The sequence below is a fragment of the Exophiala viscosa genome (genome assembly GCF_022695815.1).
Source record: "Exophiala viscosa unplaced genomic scaffold EDD37scaffold_2, whole genome shotgun sequence".
Taxonomy (NCBI): Eukaryota; Fungi; Ascomycota; class Eurotiomycetes; order Chaetothyriales; family Herpotrichiellaceae; genus Exophiala; species Exophiala viscosa.
In genome coordinates, this window is record NW_026944354.1 from 513,404 (window position 1) to 531,542 (window position 18,139).

Genomic DNA, 18,139 nt, shown 5'->3' on the forward strand with positions numbered 1-18,139 from the left:
AAATATGTCGGAGTGGACTTCTTCCATGGCTGTTCAACGATTTGGCAGTATGCTTTGACCATGAATCCTCGAAGAGTCTGGCGTAGTGGCTGTAAGGACTGCGTAACGGAGCAAATTGAGGTAAGTGAAGTAGGTGTGAGGATATCGAGGCGGGGTGACGGGAGCTATATACCTACTTAAGTTCAGGCAACCAACTCAGCTCTCTGTCGTGCCAATGTTGAATTAAAAAGATGCCAATCCTCGTTCTTGGTTACGGATACGGAAGCCAAGGGGTCCAGTACGTTCAGTATACGGATACGGTAGAGATGGGTCCAGAAGTTGAGTATACGGATACGGTATGCTCAAACGAATGTGCCAATGAAAGTGCTTGACGAGAGATGGTGAGTTGGCGAGGCTGGGGGCCGGCGGACATGGTGATTGGCTAGACATTGCCGGTCGGAATACTTGACGCAGGACCCAGGCTAGGGATGGTGTCTTGGTACACGTGTTGTACGGGTCTGGAAACATCTATCATTGCAAGATCCATGTCGTCCACTTCAGGGTAGGGCTTGATGAATGGTACATGGTGAAAAGGGGTTCGGCGATGTGGGACATGGAAGAATCTGCGAGGTTTTGCTGGTCGCGTAGGGTTTTTGGGTATTTCGGTACTTTGGTACTTTGTTGAGAGCGTTGTGAGACGGAAAACGAGGATGAAAATGATAGGGGGAAGAGATGGGTTGACTCGGCGTTTTCAAGAATAGCTTTAGCCGTGGGAATGTCGAGATGTTACTGTGGTTGTTGAGTAATCATATCAGCCTTTTGACAGGTGGGCTGAGGTCCTCGGCCCCCAGTCTTTAGGGAGCTCGGACAGAATTGATCTTGATACCCTACATACACCACGGTATATATAACATGCCTGTTCGACGCGCAGATGGAGCTCGTCCGACTGCCGAGGTCTGGGGACAGCGCTTGTCCACTTGGGAACCATTTGACTCGAGAAGCCCTACCCTATGGCGAGGATGAACTTTGCCGGCGTGCAGCAACTGTAGGTGAAGATCCGATCGGCGGGCGGGAGGTATCTTGTTCCACGAGTTTCATTGATTGACCCCATGCTGTACGCGATAGGACGTACTTCTGCCGACATGCAAGGACGGTCGTCGAATATTCATCCGCAGCCGGGGTCTATCTTGTTCCACGGCGCACGCGGGTGAGGATGAATGTTGCTCCATCGGCCAGATTGAATGTTTTGAAGTGTGGATTGGCCAGTCGCTTTCAGAGCCTGACAGGCTTCATTCATGGTCGAGTCGGGGTTCGGATGAAAATGTGCTTGCATTGAGTCCTGGGTTCGGGATGCGGCGTGTGTATTGCCCCGGTGTCCGAACCATTGTGCATGCGACATTGAATGCAGTCTGTGGTGATTTTACCCCGAGATACTCGTTTGCTGGCATGATTCCTTGCAGAGCTTCTCCTGCGCATGACGGCATGGACAACATCGCAAAGCAATCATCCGATGGTCCGATGCCGGGACTGGTCCACGTCCCTTGTCTTTGTGTAGTTCATATTCATTCCGACCTCGTGAGAATTGCAAATCATCCCAAAGCATTGTTGGCCCGCCTATAGTTCCATCTTCCCTAGTCCGCTCAATGCGATCTCTGCCACTGGTCCATCTCCACCAGCCTCATAGGCTTCATCGAAATCGAAGTCAACCTCGACATCAGCATCGGCATCGGCGTCTTTGAACCAGAGTCTTGCATGGCCGTAGGATATACACAGTTCTTCCCCGGCTTTGATGTCACGTAACGCGGTGTAGACAATGACTTCGGTTTCCGTGTTTCGTTTCCATCCCACGTTCTGGGCCCGCGTCGAGTGGTTGAACATGGATCCCAGGCCAAGTGCAAGGGCTTGAATCGTGGTCCGGCCAGTCTTGGAGGGCCAATAGCTGTTTGTCGCCAGGTGAGCATGAGTTCGGCACACACGGCAACGACATCCAACCTAGGTCGTGCTGGGAAGGGAAGAACCCGGTTTGATGCGGGAGGGATATGGTGTAATACACTTACTAGGTATAGTGTTGTAGACAGGTGTGTTGAGCGTGCTTCTCGACTTCATCCTCGCTGAACAGCAGCACTGGGCTGACTTCGATCACGGTGCCGCCTGGGATGTCTTGAGTTGCGAAAACTCCTCGGCCTATAGGATGGGTGGGTAGAGTGTTAGATACCTTGCACGGAACTCACAGGAGATGACTGAGGCGCTGTTCAGGTGTTCGCACCGCATGGACTGCAGATGGGGTAAGCAAATCTGACAAACCTTTTGGCGTATTTGAGATAAGGACAAGTCCATTTGTCCTTAGGAGAGGTTGATCTCCATCGGCAACATCATTTTGTGGCATTCGTGGTTGAAGCAGCCTGATCGAGATGGAAGCAGGATCGTGGATGATGTTGCTGAAGCCGGCAGTATACGATATTAGGAGCTGTTTGGGGTGGCGTAAGCGCAAATCGTCTATCGCAAGAACGTTCATACACTGTCGCTTTGTGTTGGAAAATGTGTGCATGATTTCAAATAGAAAAAAGCGCGTCGAGATAGATGGATGACGTCAGATTGATCCCTGCTTTTCCCTTTCCCTTTTCCGCAGCCTTGCGGCACTTTCTCTTGCTTATCTGACCTCGTATCAATCATTTGATCTTTTAGGTCTTGATGACTCTATTGCTATATCGCAAAGCCTGCTTCAAGGTACTGAAGAGGGTCAAATCGTTTCGTCGGCTCACGTTGACACGTTATCTGTCCAGATTTGCTACCGATTATGCTCGGGCCAATGCAAACAAGTCCGTCTATCTCCTTCCTGCGCTCTGGGATCCAGGCAGACAAGGACGTTGAGCCATACCAAGGGACTGTCGTGGAAACAACACGAAGACGAGGCATCACCCGACATTGAGGCATTTCGAGTAAGCACATAGGAATGGCCGGGTCTCGCACCTTCGAGGCTCAGTAATTCATTTCGCAGCACTTCTTCCGAGCACTTCCGGGGTATAGACGAATGATATCCCAGCGTCCGTTCAAGCTCACGATCACATAGGCAGGCTCCGCACCTTGGGCACGTCAGCCTCGTTTTCGGGGGTGAACAAACGTCCCTGACGTGTCGTTTTTGCACTCTTACCCTACCCCGGAATTCTCGGATTCAGAACAATTCCCAATGCCTTATGCATAGCGCTGTGGGCTGATGTGAGTGACTGCACACAAGGTCGTGATGACGACGTCAATGAGGCCTTTTGCAACGGTGCTCCGAGTCTTGCTTGATGCAGCTGGATAGCATAAGTATTGAAGCACTGCTCACCTGGACAGAACCATAACAGCGTTTCCCGCACTGGCCATTAAAAAATCCCGAAAGCCATAAGCCATTCCCACCGACCAACAAGCGATCACAAGACCAATAGGCCTGAAGCCAACAACGATTCTCCACATACTCACCCATAAAAGGTCAACATCTTCTCAAAATGGCTGGACAAGGTTATACCGGCATGGCCATTGACCAACCAGCTGGCTCCAGCAAAACCAACCCATACGCAGCCGAGTCCTGGCTTGAACCTTGGCTCACAAAACACTCGGAGTTTTATCGCAAACACTTGACCAGGGATGGCCGCCGGGAAAGCAAATCCACACGACGCCATAGTGTCGTCACAGAAGAGCTTGAGTCTCGCAAGAATTCTGTTGCTGCCTCTGAACCCGAGGCTACACCCACCAACGCCATCCCAGCTCCTGCCGAGGAACGACGAGAAAGTGCCAACAGCGAGTCTTCTGAGGGCGAGACTGCTTTCAAGAATGAGAAAGGTCATTTCGGATGGCGCAAGAGTGTTGGCTGGGTCCCTCACCCATGACTGGGCTCGTGACGGTCAAAGAGGTAGTTCACGGATTGAGCAATGTTGGAGAGGGAGTGCCACAGGGACGTACAGCATCACTTTCGCATTAGATACCCAGTTTTTTATGTTGTTGCAAGGACCATTTGTACTGTTAGCGTAGCACACCAATGAAGATTGCGTTTGGGAAAGTCGGTTGGTCTTCTTTCGGCAAACCATGCGAAAGGTTCAGAGGATCTGTTCTCGCCCGAGACGAGGTATAAGTCTCGTGCATGTTACGACGTGCGCAAGAAAATACGAGGTGAGATAGGTCAACTCCGTAGTGCTAATTTTGGAATCGCTGGAGCAAAGTGCCGTAGGGGCGGAAACGATGAATCACTACCAGTAGGTGGCTCCCGAACATCAAACCGCTGACAGCTGCAAACTGGTTTTGGATGAATAATCAGTAGTATAGTAAAAAGGATGAGGAGATGTCTTCTGGGCTCCAGAATCTCAGTCCAGACACGGGAGTCAATGGACATTCTGTGGGGAGGAGATTAATAAGTCGAAGCGTGAACAGGGGACTTTCTCGACCGAGAAGCGACTGCTGGTCGGTGTTGCACGTGCAAACTGGACCTTGTCGCGTCGGAATCTGCCCAACAAAGACGCCGATCGACTTGATCGCGCCTGCCACGCGTCCGAAAATGGATTGTCGAGGAAATTGTGATTCGCAATGAGCATTGAAGGTTGGAATTATTTTGTCAGCATATGGCCGGTGACACCCGGACGGCGATTGAATGCTATGTTCAGGCTGTGTTGGCCGCCTACTATATAATAAATCCCTGGCCTCTTTACATCTGCAGTAGTTGTCTTACATCGACTCTTTCAGCCCGTGCCCCGTAAAGATTCGAGCCACCACTTGACAGGCTCACATCCTTATCCTGGTATCCACCCTGTGCCTGAAACAGAAGTCTACTAAATAAAAGTCCGACTGCGCTTCGCGGCCTGACCTGTATTTATTCTCCCATCAATTTCCTTCCTCTTTGTTGACTGTTCACCGACCATCTCGACACTGTCCTACGTCCATTCTCACCCATCCTCCATCACCCACAACATGTCTGTCCATAACATCGTCGTTATTGGCGCCTCTTTCGGTGGCATTACTGTTGCCCAGGGGCTCCTCAAGACCGTCATCCCTCAATTGTCCACTGGCAAGCAATACAAGATCATCCAGATCGCACCCAATGACGAGTTCTTCTGGAAGATCGCTGCCCCTCGAGTCATTGTCAACCCAGACGCCCTACCCTTGAGCAAGGCCTTACTACCCATCGAGCCTCATTTCAAGAACTACAAGCCCGAGCAGTACGAGTTCATCAAGGCCTATGTCACCTCAATCGACCCTTCGAGCAAGACTGTCCACACTAGCACTTCTGCAGCAATCCAGTACGACTCCCTTGTCATTGCATCCGGCACAAACTTTGAGTCGCCTCTCTGGACCGTCGCAGACGGCTCGGAGGCTTTGAAAGCCGCGCTTAAGGAGGTTCATGAGAAACTACCCACCGCACAAACAATTCTCGTGGCTGGCGGTGGTGCTGCTGGCGTCGAAACTTCTGGCGAACTCGGTGAGCTATATGGAAAGAAAAAGGACATTACAATACTATCTGGCAGCACCTCTCTTCTGCCTAGACTCCAAAACAAGAAGGTCGGACAGGATGCGCAGAGCCGGCTTGAGAAGATGGGCGTCAAGGTCATCAACGACAAACTCAGGGTCGTTTCTCACACCAAAGAGGGCGGCAAAGAAGTCCTGAAACTCAGCAATGGGGAGACCAGGACAGTGGATATCTTCATTGATGGCACAGGAGACAAGCCCAACAGCAAATTCATCCCTCAGGAGTGGCTGGATGACAAGCAAAGAGTCAAGACGGACGCACACACACTCCGCTTGGATGTCCCTGGTGTCACCGGTGTGTACTGCATCGGGGCAGTTGGTAATTACTCGGACGGTTCTGTGATGGACATCAAGTTCGCCAAACCGGCTATCGTAGAGTCGATCAGGTCGGATCTCACAGGACAAGGTACGTGCAAGTTATATTCTGCTAAAGGAGGCATTAACTCATGGCGTCTTAGCTCCGGGCCCGCGCACGAAGAACATCTACAAGAAGTTCCAGAGCGACATGCAGATCGTCCCAGTCGGTTCACAGGGAGGTGTCGGCGTCCTCTTTGGCTGGAAAGCCCCCAGCTTCATTGTGAAAATGGCCAAGGCCAAGGACTTCATGATCGGAGAGGCTGTCAAGCTCGTTGATGGCACTGCTTAACCAGTCGGTTGTGCAATGTGTGAAGCATTTTTGTCCTTTTCGTACCTGAGAGATACCCAGTCTTACCTGCGCTTGTGGTGAGGCATTCTTATGGCGGAGGATTTAGCGTCGGTGGCATTGGCATAGACACAAAGTTTTAATGGTTCGTGAGAATACAAATCAGCTATTCATACAAATCGCAGCCTTGTCGGAATAACAAGGAGCGGAAGCCCCTGCAAAGATGCTCTTCTCCAAGCATTGACGATGTGCTGGTCGCGGGAATTCCCGGCTCCTTCTTTTTTGGAGCTCCCCCGGCGCAGCTGTTCCGCATCAAAATATATGCAGCCAATGGCCATGTAATTGCCCATTTCTCGTCCTGGCCGAAATATCTCTCTTCACGCATTTCTGCTGCGCTGGTAGCCCGGTCTGTTGTTTTTTTTACTTGCCGTTCTGATAGACTTCGAGCGAAGCGTCACTGTCCTCCCTGTCCTGTCGACATGATGTTGGGGCGGGTTCCGACTGCAGTTAAACCTCCAGCTTCAGCAAAATTGTCTCCGTCACATGCCTTCAAAGCAGTGCGGAGTAGCCAGAGCTTGAGGATCTCTGCTCAGCGTCTTTCTTCGTCCACCTTCTCGCGAACACCCGCTTTTACCACCGGTCGAGCTTTTACCAACTCCTATCGGGCTTTCTCCACAACCTTAAGAATGGGTGCATCTACAAGAACGGAGACGGATGCCTTCGGGCCTCTCGAGGTCGAGTCAGACAAGTACTGGGGTGCGCAAACACAGAGGTCGCTAGGAAACTTCAAGATCAACCAGCCGCAGGATCGCATGCCTGAGGGTGTCGTCCGAGCCTTCGGTATACTTAAAGGTGCCGCCGCAACGGTGAATATGCGATATGGACTGGGTATGTCCTCCACATAAATGCTGTGAAGGTCCAGCAGCTGACGTGCACATCAGATCCCAAGATTGGAGAGGCTATCCAGAAAGCCGCTGCTGAAGTTGCAGACTTGAAGCTGGTTGAGCATTTTCCTCTGGTGGTCTGGCAAACCGGCTCCGGCACACAATCCAACATGAATGCAAACGAGGTCATCTCCAACCGCGCCATCGAGATTCTAGGAGGCGAGATGGGTAGCAAAAAACCTGTCCATCCCAACGATCACGTCAACATGTCCGCCAGCTCCAACGACTCCTTCCCGACCGTCATGCATATTGCAGCCGTTCTTGACTTCGAACAGAGGCTCATTCCCGCACTCACAAACCTCCGAGATGCCCTGCAGAAGAAGGTGGAAGCCTTTGACAAGATCATCAAGATTGGCAGAACCCATTTGCAGGACGCTACTCCATTGACGTTGGGACAAGAATTCAGCGGCTACGTTGCTCAACTCGACCGAAATTTGGAAAGAATACAATATACTCTCCCTCACCTAAGACAATTGGCTCAGGGCGGAACAGCTGTTGGAACAGGTCTCAACACCTTCAAGGGATTCGCCGAGGGTATCGCGGAAGAGGTCACCAAACTGACCGGCACCGAGTTTATCACCGCGCCCAACAAGTTCGAAGTACTGGCTGCTCACGACAGCATCGTCGAGGCATCTGGAACGCTGAACACGCTCGCCTGCAGTCTCTTCAAGATCGCCAACGATATCAGATATCTAGGATCCGGACCCCGTTGTGGTCTGGGTGAATTGATCCTGCCTGAAAACGAGCCTGGCAGCAGTATCATGCCTGGCAAGGTCAACCCTACCCAATGCGAGGCTATGACTATGGTCGCCGCGCAAGTCATGGGTAACCACGTCGCCGCGACAGTCGGAGGGCTGAGCGGTCAGTTCGAGCTGAACGTCTTCAAGCCTCTTCTTATTCGAAACCTCCTGCACAGCTCCAGGATCTTATCCGACGCCATGAACGGCTTTGTTGAGCATCTGGTGGAAGGTCTCCAGGCCGACGAGAAGAGAATTGGTACTCTTTTGCACGAAAGGTAAGCTTCACCTGGAATTAAAATGTGTGTTAATGCTAACTTGTTTCAGTCTTATGCTTGTTACGTGCCTCAACCCAGTCATCGGGTATGACATGGCCTCCAAGGTGGCAAAGAATGCTCACAAGAAGGGTCTGACTCTGAAACAATCGGCCATGGAATTGAAGGCTCTGTCAGAGGAAGACTTTGACAAATACGTCCGACCTGAACTCATGATCGCACCAAAGGAGAAGAAGTAAATGCGTGAAGGTCATCAAGCATCGGGAAGATGCGGACATTCCCTCTAGACTGGTGAGTTCTTACTGCATTGCACTGAAGTCTAGCGACTCTTGCACACCTGGGAATGCATATTTTGATCGCCGAGATGGCATGTTGAATACTAAATGTAGAAAATCCAGTCACAATGTTTCAAAGTCATGCAATGGACACAGTTCTCGAGAATGTGTCCACTGGTATGTCTCAAATTTCTGCAGATTAACAACCAGGAACTCGCGCCTCCAGTGACTCACGCTTCTCTCTCGCGGGCTATATATATGACCGATCTCCCATACCTCCTGCCCAGTCTGGCCAGCAAAAAGTCTTCCAGACTCATTGTCCCCATTCCTTGAGCGCTGACGGCACTTCGTTGTGCAGCAGTCAGCTTATATATATTTACATACTTGGGTGCGCATGGTCTTTCGCATGGTGTCAAACTATACCCAGTACAAGTTGGCCAGTCGCGTGCTGAGAGACATGTACGATGGTCAGAAGGCGTGTACAGACTCCGGCTCCTTTCGAGCTCGTGAACATCTTTGCCAATGGATGGGGCAGATTCAGGATACCGCACCTGGGTTTGCGGTATTTCCCACGAAATCGCATGTCAGAAAGTCACCACCGTGCGCACCCGACAACAGCTAAAGAAGGCTCATGGAAGCAACCATGCACTGCGAAGTCATTGTCCTGACTCAGTTCAGCTTCCCTGTCTGTTGCGCCGAGTCCAGCAACATGGAACCATGACGCCCATCATGAGGACCAAGGTCAAGATGGAAAAGGAGGAGGATGCCTCGGCCATCAAAAGCGAGGAGCGAGTACAACAACAGCAACACACATATTCAGATATGTTCGGTCTGTACCTGAACGTTGTGCATCATGAGGTCCTTTAGTCTGATAGAATGTTGACGCGGGTGATTTTGTTGTTAAGGTTGGCAGTGGTGGTGAGCGTCGCCCTTGCGAAGGAAACCATTGCACGCACTTCAAGAAGCATGCGACAAAGAATGCCCGGAAGACGAAATGTCTTCGCAATCCTTCCAGCCACCAATCCGTCCACATGCAGAAAGAGGACAAGGATGCATATCAGCAAGACGACATGCGCTGTCGAGTATCTTCAGGAAGGCAGGGATGCCACATCCGTGGCCTTGGAAGTATGCGCTCTGGTCCCTTGTCGACGTTCGGAGGACGTTGCTTGGGTCACGCCACATCCACCTGGAAGTCCAAGCTACATGGAAACCGAGCAATACTGCGTCAGTCCTTCTTGCAGGGACATCTGTCAAGATCGGATTCATGCGGGAAAGAAGGTCCTCCTGATCCATGAAATTGAGGATTTGGGAGAGGTATACGCCACCTCGTTTACCGCGCAACCTTCTTCATCAGCCCATACCATCATGACAAACAACTTCGAGGCGTATCGTTCGTGCTGGCATTGGTCGAGACCTCGAGGTTTACATCTAGAGGCAAACCCTATCCGCGATTTAACATCAGACGCTCTGTGATGCAAGAAAGCGGAACTCAAACTACAGTCCTGACATGGGTGGTGGGTTGTGCGCTACCGTGGAAAGAAGACCGGCACAAGGTATTGCTTGTGGCATGTCTCGGTACAGGCCCAGCTCAATAACTTCTGGATGCCGCTACTGCTTGAGGTCTCGACACTACTACACCATACTGATTCTTCCTATACCTGTGCAGTCATGGCACAAGGCCCTTTGGACGCATCCAACATCAAGCAGGCACGGCTTATTACTTGACACTAGATCCTGGGTGCCCAACGCCAGAGCCAGATCCCTCTCGATACCTTGATCTGGTGGAGAGAGTGATGGATGGACACCTTACCTGTTGTTGCTTATCGCACATTGATTGGGACACAGAAAAGTGTCTGAATGGAGCTCGTCGCGCTACACTTTGATTCTGGACAGAGCATGACACTGCAGGCGCGTGAGCCGGTCGATGGCGGCACGATTACAGTGTACACACGATTAGCCAGAAACTTCGAGTGAGAACGCAGTGATCAAGGAACACATCAGTGGTTTATGGAAGAACGCCGAGTTCTGTGGCGTCGGCCGCTCTCCGGTCGATCCAAAATGTCAGGAGGACTGAGACAGTTTCGTCTCCTGAGCTCCATTCACAACAACATGATCAAAACGATGTTTATGTTGGCAAAAGACATTCTCAATCGCAATGGGAAACACTCAAGTGTTCCAAGCTATGTCATGCCTGTTGGACGACTTCATCACTGCTGAGGACCCCTCGCAGAAGGAGTCCGGTAGTCCTCGTTACAAAGAAGTGACCGCAGCCACAACGGCGTAGAGCCCCTCTTGATGTGGTGCTCTGTCGACTCTGTATCTTCCGCACTCTTCTGGTTATATCACCAAGAGCGCTCATGCTCTCGATCACAGCATTCCTACTGCGTTGAAAGTCTCGGGTTCTCGGGCAAAGGCCACACCCTCATCGTCCACCACAACTGCCGCCGCTACTCCTTTTCCTTTTGCGAGGGCTGTCCGGCCATGCCGAAGAAACCTCTCTCTACAAAGGAGATTGTCAAGTCCGCACGCATCGGACACAAATGGCCAAAGTTGCTCTAGGCTTCTTCCCCAGAATTTACTATATCGCTGGTCACCATGACTGTCAGGGCTTTGGCAACGGACTAGACTACAGCATTGATCAGCTTCAACCAGGGAAAATCGTGTCTTCCAGGAGTTCTGGCAGATTTCAGTAAAGTGTTACGCCTTCGGGAGGACGAAACAGCTGCCGCGAGTCCCATTTCCGACGCAGACAGCGAAGCGATGAGAGATCCATCAAAGACCCGCACCACAAAAACTGCTGTCCGGTGTAGGTCATGCGTACGCCTCGATATCGCGCGCAGGGGTTGATCGAATCTAGGACCATCAAAGACACGCTTGCGACATGGCGGAAATCTTTCGGCCCTGAATGATGGCTGCGGTCATCCACATTGCGCAGAATGCTGGCCGCCGGGACTCGCCATGAACACCATAGCGGCTATTTAGGACTCGGCGAACCTGGACTTGCGAACAGCGCTACACAGAGTCTACACTTTGATCCGACGAACCATTTCGAAATCAAGAACTATCATATGGTTCGGATCATGGATGAGGACCTGGCTCGGCATGCTGCGACCTACATTCAGGAGTGCATACGGGGAAAACCCTCGTCAATTGTCCCAACAGACAAGATGATGAACTTCTCGATGGGGAACTTCGTCGCGCCATTGGACCAAGACGTATGGTCCACGTTTCGCATTCAAACCAGCGCAAGCCTGACCGCGACCGTATCAACCTTGCTTTCGATAGCGAGCCTAACATGGTATTGATTGGCTGCCTCCTTCATGCAAAGGGTGTCGATATCAAGAGTCTCAACGATGTGGTCTTCGTAGAATGTCCACTTACACCAGACCTATTCGAGCAAGCGGCAAATCGTGCTGAGCGTAGAGGCAATACCGGTCGAGTACATCTATTGTTTGCACTCGACCACATGCTATGGGTGGAGGCAACAAGACAGAACAACAGAAGCAGAATTGGAGCAGCAGTACACAGGTTGTCACGACATCATGGCCTCAAATCCATGGAAACGAAAGCTGGTGTCTCAGGAGCCTTCCGTCACCAAAAGTAGGTGATACTGCGTCTATACAAGATGCCACTGTCTACGTCGCTTGACGGCAATGTCGGGGAGCAACGTGCTGATCATCACTACCCGTTGTCTCGATTTTAGCTTTACGAAGATCAAGACCGGCTCTCCCGATACTCCTAGCTTGCAGACACTCCCGGCGAGCCCCACGCTCACTCTATTCGGCCCCTCATCCGAAGCCGACCCTCTACCTGCAACGACCTCTTCCCTCGAGACAGATACTACCGTGCCAAAGAGAGAATGCCGACCGCGTTAGGCGACCGATTCCTTTGCGACATTTCCCATGGAGGTGATTTCTACTGGAGTACAGCTCAAGGACACTTTCGCAACGGTGAGTTGCTCGTTGGGTGCTCTTGGGATGCGATTCGCGGGCTACTACGGTCGCAGGTGCCCAAATATTGTGTCAAAGTTGCCAATCTCTTTCTTTAGGTGTGTTACAAAGTGTGATGGGCAATCTCAAGAATGTAAGCATCGACGAACAAACCAAGAGGAGACAATTGTGGTCAACGTGGACGCTATTCCGGCCACCCACACGCGCTGATCCTCGGAAGTGAAGTCATGGAAGAAGGGAAGACACCTTGATCGCCGTTGGCCACCGTTGGCCACGGCCCTGAACAAGGTCGCAGAAGCTGTAAAACAAGACGCTCAGGAAACTTAAATTGAACGCTATCTCGTCAGTCAAAGCTGGGGGCCGGGTCTAGGGGGACTCGAAAACTGAGACTGCAGGTGCTCATGAAAGCCTCAAAGAATGCTCGTCTCCAAATCACTCTGTACCAAGCCAGTGGTAGTCCATGGAAGGAACCCAGTTTGTTTCGAATACCCCATGGTGAGAAGGAAGGTCTGCTTCCTGGTTCGGCAAAACAGTACGGCAGATACATCTCCGTCAGAGCTGACAGCGAAAACAACCAAAGACTGGGCCCGAGAGACAGACAGAGACAAATCAATATCCGGGCATTCTTTAACGCCAAAGGTGAACCATACTCGGCCGACGACGAGGACGCCGATGGATCAATCACCTTCAGCCGCTCCTTACGTAGATTGTGCGTCATAACACTATAGATGCTGATCCATCCCGCTTGAATAGCTAGGTACGGACAAGTACATCGACTATCATAATGCGGCATTACCTCCAGCGATCTGGGAGCACCCATGTGGACTTCTGGAGAACTTCACCCGAGACGTACTTGGCTTCGACAAAAACATGGAACAGCGTGTCTTAAATCATGTGTGCTGAGACAAAAAAGAACTAAAGATGGATTGTGTAGGGATCGAACCTACGGCCTCCAAGTTAGGAGCTTACCCTTCCCAGTTTGCCATGAAGGGCTGGGTCGGGCGTACTCCTATAATCCCCTGGCGCTCTACCGCTGAGCTAACAACCCACGGTTTTACTGATGATTATTGGAGAAAATTTGAGATTCCCAAGATATGATGCTATTCGGTTCGGCGCCAGTATCAGAAGGGAGTGAAGGGAGTGAAGGGAGTGAATGGAGTTGATGGTGAAGGCTTTGGCTTGGCGAGGCTGACATGTTAAGGGGTTCACGAAGAGGAGATGGTCATTTCCGAGCCTGCATAGATCAATCGAGGCATGTCTAATATTACACATTGACCATGCTTGAATATTGTGCTCGAATCTAGTACTCTTCGTGGCTATTGTTTCCTGTGATCCTGGCATAGAGTCACCATCAACCCATAGCGAACCTTGCGATCTTGTATCTATGTATCACTGTACCAAGTACTCGGCCTCGGCAGTCTTGAGACAGTGGTCACTCTCAGGTCACGTGCAACCGTGCCGTAGTCGGCAAAAAAGTGGTTAGACAGATCACGTGGTCAAGGCAGCCACCCATCTTCCCATTTTCATGGTTGGCACTTGTCCCTCGGTCGAATCTTGCTGCAGCTGCGACGTGAGCCTGTGAGACCCCCAACCTTTGCTTTTGCTTTGAAACTAAGCAGCTCCATTATTTTCTCCTCTTCCCACTTCATCTCCAACCTCCACTCCAGCCCTTTCGCCCTCATTCTGCGTTTGCGACAAACCAAAAAGCTGTCCTGTGAGGGGTATCAACATTCTCTCCGCAATCGCATCGCACCCTCGCGCCCAAGAGCACGCCTGCTCGATTCCACACGAACTCAATCCTCATGGACTCACAACAGTCAATAGGCGGCGGAGGTAGACTCAAGAGGAAACAGTCTGGCAACAAATCCAAAACCTTGCCCTGCCCGCACTGCCAGCGACTCTTTGCTCGACTAGTAAGTTACAACCTCGTATCATGCCTCGGTCACCTACTAACAAGTGTGCGCAACCTTACAGGAACATCTTCAGAGACATATTCGTACCCACACAAAAGAGAAACCTTTCGTTTGCGAGATCTGCAACAAGTCCTTTGCCCGCAGCGACCTTCTTGTTCGTCACGAGAGACTTGTCCACCCTGGAGAAGAGGAGCAACATACCACAAGAAAGTCCCACAAACATCATCTGCTAAACGCGAACAATGCTGCCAAAGCGGCCCAGGCGGCGCAAGAGGTGCACCGGACACACTCCATGTCCTCAGATCCCATGGACATGTCATCGCAGCAGAATCACTCTCTTCTCTCCCCGTCTGCTCCGCCCGAGCCAAGAGGGATGATGGACATGCTCGATCCTCAGCTGATGCAACCCGCCAACGGCATGCATCCAGTTGATGGCCTCACAGCGCAGCAGCAGATGGGCGCGCCGCCTCTCGACCCTTCATGGGGCTATGACCTGAACCTCCTATCACACGCTGCCAGCCACGTCGCGTCGAGTGGTCAAGATCATTACATGTCTGGTCTTCCTCAGGTCACACAAGAACAGCTACACGAACCACTACAACAAATCATGCCACCTGTATCGGAAGGCCAATACCAGCCTAGGATGCTTACAGAAGGCTACGGTCAGTCGGCAAACATGTTCGAAACCCCAGACCTCGGTGACCCGATGCAAGACTTCACAGTCTTTCTTGACAGTGTGGGCTTGTCCTCTGAGTGGTATGCCAACATGTTTGGTAATGATCAAGTGGATAACTACCACACACCCGATGGAAGGGCTGATAATCTCAACATATCAAAACCTAATATGAATGGTGAGCCCCCCATCGACAGCAAGCTCGCAATTCCCCAAGCAGAAACAAGCACATTCTCCCGATTTGGTTCAAGATTGCCGTCCCTTCAGCCAGAGTCTAAAGAACCTGATTCCAATCGACCAGAAACCCAAGCTGCGATCGAGGAGGCCGAGGCTATCAAGGTCAAAACCACCTGGGACGTGTCGGACTCAGACCGATCGACTTTCGTCTCAAAGCTGGCCAACTTCGACAATGTCATGCCAAAAGGCTTCATTCCTCCATCAAGACATTCCCTGTCTCGCTATCTGGCAGGATATATTAATGGTTTCCATGAACATCTACCCTTCATACATGTCCCTACACTACAAGTAGCCGCCAGTGCTCCTGAATTGATTCTGGCCTTGTCTGCTGTGGGAGCACAATATCGCTTCGAGAATAGTCGGGGCATAGAGCTTTTCTACGCCGCCAAAGCCGTGGTCTTGGAACAGATCAAGCGTCGCGATGATACAGCAAGTTCTTACCAGTGGAATAGACCACGGACAGGATCCTTGGCACAATCGCCAGGTGGGGGTTTCACAAACCAGAGTCACTCAAGCAGCCCCTTCCAACATGTCACGCCGGACACTATTGTGGTCGCGGACGGAGGAAAAGACCAATTGCAGTCAATACAAGCACTTCTGCTTTTGACTGCATTTGCGACGTGGGAGAGGCACAGTGAGCTCCTGCGCGAAGCTCTGGCGTTTCAAAGTACGCTTGCGCGGCTTGTCCGCGAATCTGGCCTCGTCAGTCCTGAGATCATACAGTCCCCAGAAGACTTGACCTGGGAAGACTGGGTCAAAGCCGAGGGTGAAAAGCGGACAAAGCTGATTGTCTATTGCTTCTTCAATCTTCACTCTATCACATGGAATGTTCCCCCTCTCATTCTCAATTCGGAAATCAAGCTCAGCCTGCCTGATCCCGCGAATGAATGGAAAGCTACGAGTGCTGAGCAGTGGAAGAAGCTCCATTCAGCCAACGACGCCCCCCAAGTCCCTTTCCAACAAGCCATTGCGAGACTGTTCAACAACCAGCCCCTACCACCAGTCACGCCTATCTCACCTTTGGGAAATTATGTGCTCATTCATGCACTCATTCAACAGATCTTTTTCGCCCGACAACTTTCACAATCCTGGCCCGGTGTAGCAGGCTCAAGTCTGCGGATAGAAGATATCACAATTCTTGACGCGGGTCTTGGTGCGTGGAAAGCAGGCTGGAAACGCGCACCTGAGTCGAGTCTTGATCCTCAAAACCCCAATGGACCAGTGGCTTTCACATCTACCGCGCTTCTGGGACTAGCATACATCCGACTTCACGTCGACATGGGCCCGCTTCGTCATCTCGAAACCCGCGATGCCGCCCAGATCGCCGCCTCCCTTCTCACGACTCCAGACATTCGCCGCGACCCTCGACTCACGCCGGCGCTGCTTCACTCCGCGCACGCGCTGTCGATTCCCGTTCGGCTGGGTATCGACTTTGTTGCCCGCACACAGACATTTTTCTGGTCCATACAACACTCACTATGCAGCCTAGAATGTGCATTCCTGCTGAGCAAGTGGCTCGCCGTGCTGGCAAAGTTGAAGTCCGAAGGCGGCGCCCCTGTGACCGAGCACGAGCGTAAATTGCTACTGTGGGTCCGGAGCCTGCTTGACGAGACTGAGATGACTGTGCCGCTGAACGGTGATGCTAATGACCACACTGTGCTCAACGAGAGCAGGGAGTTGCTGGATGATACGAATAAGATGCGCGCTTTGAGTGTCGCCGTCGTGCGTGTTTGGAGCAAGACGTTCAAGGGTAATACGAGCTGGGCGATTGTTGACATGATTGGTTCAGCCCTTGAAATCTATGCCGATATGCTTGAGCATGAGATGTTTGAAGCCCAGTAATGGGGTATTGCTTGTGGCATTCTCCGGCCAACAGCGGGTACTTTGTTTTTTGAGTCTGCGGGCGCAATGGTCGTCGGGAAAAGGAGCGCAAAAATGGTTTCTGGAGTTGGGTTTGTTTATCGGGTTATCACGCACGTTTCATGAGATTTTCAGTTTCGTTCTGGGTTGATCGATTGCAAGAGACAGCAGCGAAGTACTGCTTGCGCGCGGGTGTCGGAGTGATGGATGATTTTTGCAATGGAGACGAGTCTGGAGTCATGCTTGCTCCTGTGGCCGAAACGAAACATCCCAAAGTGTTTCGCCAGGACGTAGAAAAGAAAACCGTATCATCAAATGAAAGGCTTACCTTCTATCACATTCTGCCAGCTGCACACATGCTTCATCTCCTACATGATTGTAAAAGGTAGTGTCCACCAGGACCAAACCCTGCAAGCATAATGTCGACGATTCCGAACAATCATCGTCAGCCGTAGCAGGTGTCCAAGTGCATACGTATTATCAGCCTGGTGCAGGAACGCTCTGACTTACGTAAGCAAGTCTGGCCCGAATATGCGACAGTAGCTATTTAAAGGGAGTCATACGTAGTACTTTTCGTGCATATGCACCTGTCAACCAACAGGGCAAGCGAATTTCACAGCCCACCTGGCGAGGAAGACGAGGAAGAGAAAGAGACCGCTGTTGGCCGGCGTCATTGTGATCAAATACGACATCAACGTCTGTTTTGTCTTTGCATCGAGCGTCCTCCCCATTCTCACTCAAAACGCATATCAAGGGATTCATTACCACCGATGGCAACCTGTGCAACGCCAATCCCCAATATGTAAGTAGCGGCCTTCTCAGTGTCATCATCCATAATCCCATCTACCGCCCGCTTCCTTCCGGCCCTGTATCAATAGTCGTTGGAACCGCACCTGTTCTGAACGAGGTACTCTCATACCATCAAACCATTTCAAGCAGTAAGTCAACTGTAGCGGCGGCCGTCAGCACGACATCAGGAACATCTGCAATGGACTTTCTCACCATCATCGTCCTATTCTCAGCACCTCCCAAGGGTGGCCACCCACCAACCACCGGCTTCACAGAGTCATTGCGAACAGTGCCATTCATTCCTATGACTGCAAACATCAGCCGAACAGTGCGCGTTGCCCCTATGGACTTACCGTCGGACAGGTCTT

General features: G+C 51.4%; 6 protein-coding genes and 1 non-coding gene across 7 annotated transcripts; 5 read left to right on the plus strand and 2 right to left on the minus strand.

Moving 5' to 3' along the window:
• Positions 1 to 1,593: 1,593 nt before the first annotated feature.
• Positions 1,594 to 2,527, minus strand: EDD37DRAFT_646422 (uncharacterized protein; the record flags this gene model as incomplete). Its single annotated transcript, XM_062817731.1, has 3 exons — positions 1,594 to 1,918; positions 2,037 to 2,163; positions 2,284 to 2,527. 3 exons carry the CDS (start codon positions 2,525 to 2,527, stop codon positions 1,594 to 1,596), a joined length of 696 nt encoding a protein of 231 aa, XP_062672606.1.
• A 940-nt stretch (positions 2,528 to 3,467) lies between these two features.
• On the plus strand, positions 3,468 to 3,848 carry EDD37DRAFT_646423 (uncharacterized protein; the record flags this gene model as incomplete). Its single annotated transcript, XM_062817732.1, has 1 exon — positions 3,468 to 3,848. The coding sequence occupies one exon, from the start codon at positions 3,468 to 3,470 to the stop codon at positions 3,846 to 3,848; it is 381 nt and encodes a 126-aa protein (XP_062672607.1).
• Positions 3,849 to 4,671: 823 nt separating this feature from the next.
• EDD37DRAFT_620415 (AMID-like mitochondrial oxidoreductase) lies at positions 4,672 to 6,318 on the plus strand. The gene is made up of 2 exons (XM_062815919.1): positions 4,672 to 5,881; positions 5,934 to 6,318. The coding sequence occupies exons 1-2, from the start codon at positions 4,921 to 4,923 to the stop codon at positions 6,119 to 6,121; spliced, it is 1,149 nt and encodes a 382-aa protein (XP_062672608.1). The 5' UTR covers positions 4,672 to 4,920; the 3' UTR covers positions 6,122 to 6,318.
• A 282-nt stretch (positions 6,319 to 6,600) lies between these two features.
• EDD37DRAFT_559782 (fumarate hydratase, class II) lies at positions 6,601 to 8,313 on the plus strand (the record flags this gene model as incomplete). Its single annotated transcript, XM_062813814.1, has 3 exons — positions 6,601 to 7,006; positions 7,060 to 8,077; positions 8,127 to 8,313. The coding sequence occupies 3 exons, from the start codon at positions 6,601 to 6,603 to the stop codon at positions 8,311 to 8,313; spliced, it is 1,611 nt and encodes a 536-aa protein (XP_062672609.1).
• A 2,972-nt stretch (positions 8,314 to 11,285) lies between these two features.
• Positions 11,286 to 12,576, plus strand: EDD37DRAFT_676402 (uncharacterized protein; the record flags this gene model as incomplete). The annotated part of the gene is made up of 3 exons (XM_062819569.1): positions 11,286 to 11,473; positions 11,512 to 11,949; positions 11,975 to 12,576. The coding sequence occupies 3 exons, from the start codon at positions 11,286 to 11,288 to the stop codon at positions 12,222 to 12,224; spliced, it is 876 nt and encodes a 291-aa protein (XP_062672610.1). The 3' UTR covers positions 12,225 to 12,576.
• A 645-nt stretch (positions 12,577 to 13,221) lies between these two features.
• EDD37DRAFT_t7 lies at positions 13,222 to 13,347 on the minus strand. The gene has a single exon. It is a non-coding gene; the product is annotated as a tRNA-Asn (tRNA).
• A 521-nt stretch (positions 13,348 to 13,868) lies between these two features.
• Positions 13,869 to 17,316, plus strand: EDD37DRAFT_574060 (transcription factor STE12). The gene is made up of 2 exons (XM_062814377.1): positions 13,869 to 14,212; positions 14,274 to 17,316. Exons 1-2 carry the CDS (start codon positions 14,102 to 14,104, stop codon positions 16,962 to 16,964), a joined length of 2,802 nt encoding a protein of 933 aa, XP_062672611.1. The 5' UTR covers positions 13,869 to 14,101; the 3' UTR covers positions 16,965 to 17,316.
• Positions 17,317 to 18,139: the final 823 nt, after the last annotated feature.

Coding starts and splice junctions, on each gene's coding strand:
- EDD37DRAFT_620415 (XM_062815919.1), top strand. CDS start 4,921: ATGTCTGTCCATAACATCGTCGTTATTGGCGCCTCTTTCGGTGGCATT. Junction 5,882..5,933: donor GTCGGATCTCACAGGACAAG/GTACGTGCAAGT, acceptor ATGGCGTCTTAG/CTCCGGGCCCGCGCACGAAG.
- EDD37DRAFT_574060 (XM_062814377.1), top strand. CDS start 14,102: ATGGACTCACAACAGTCAATAGGCGGCGGAGGTAGACTCAAGAGGAAA. Junction 14,213..14,273: donor AGCGACTCTTTGCTCGACTA/GTAAGTTACAAC, acceptor GCAACCTTACAG/GAACATCTTCAGAGACATAT.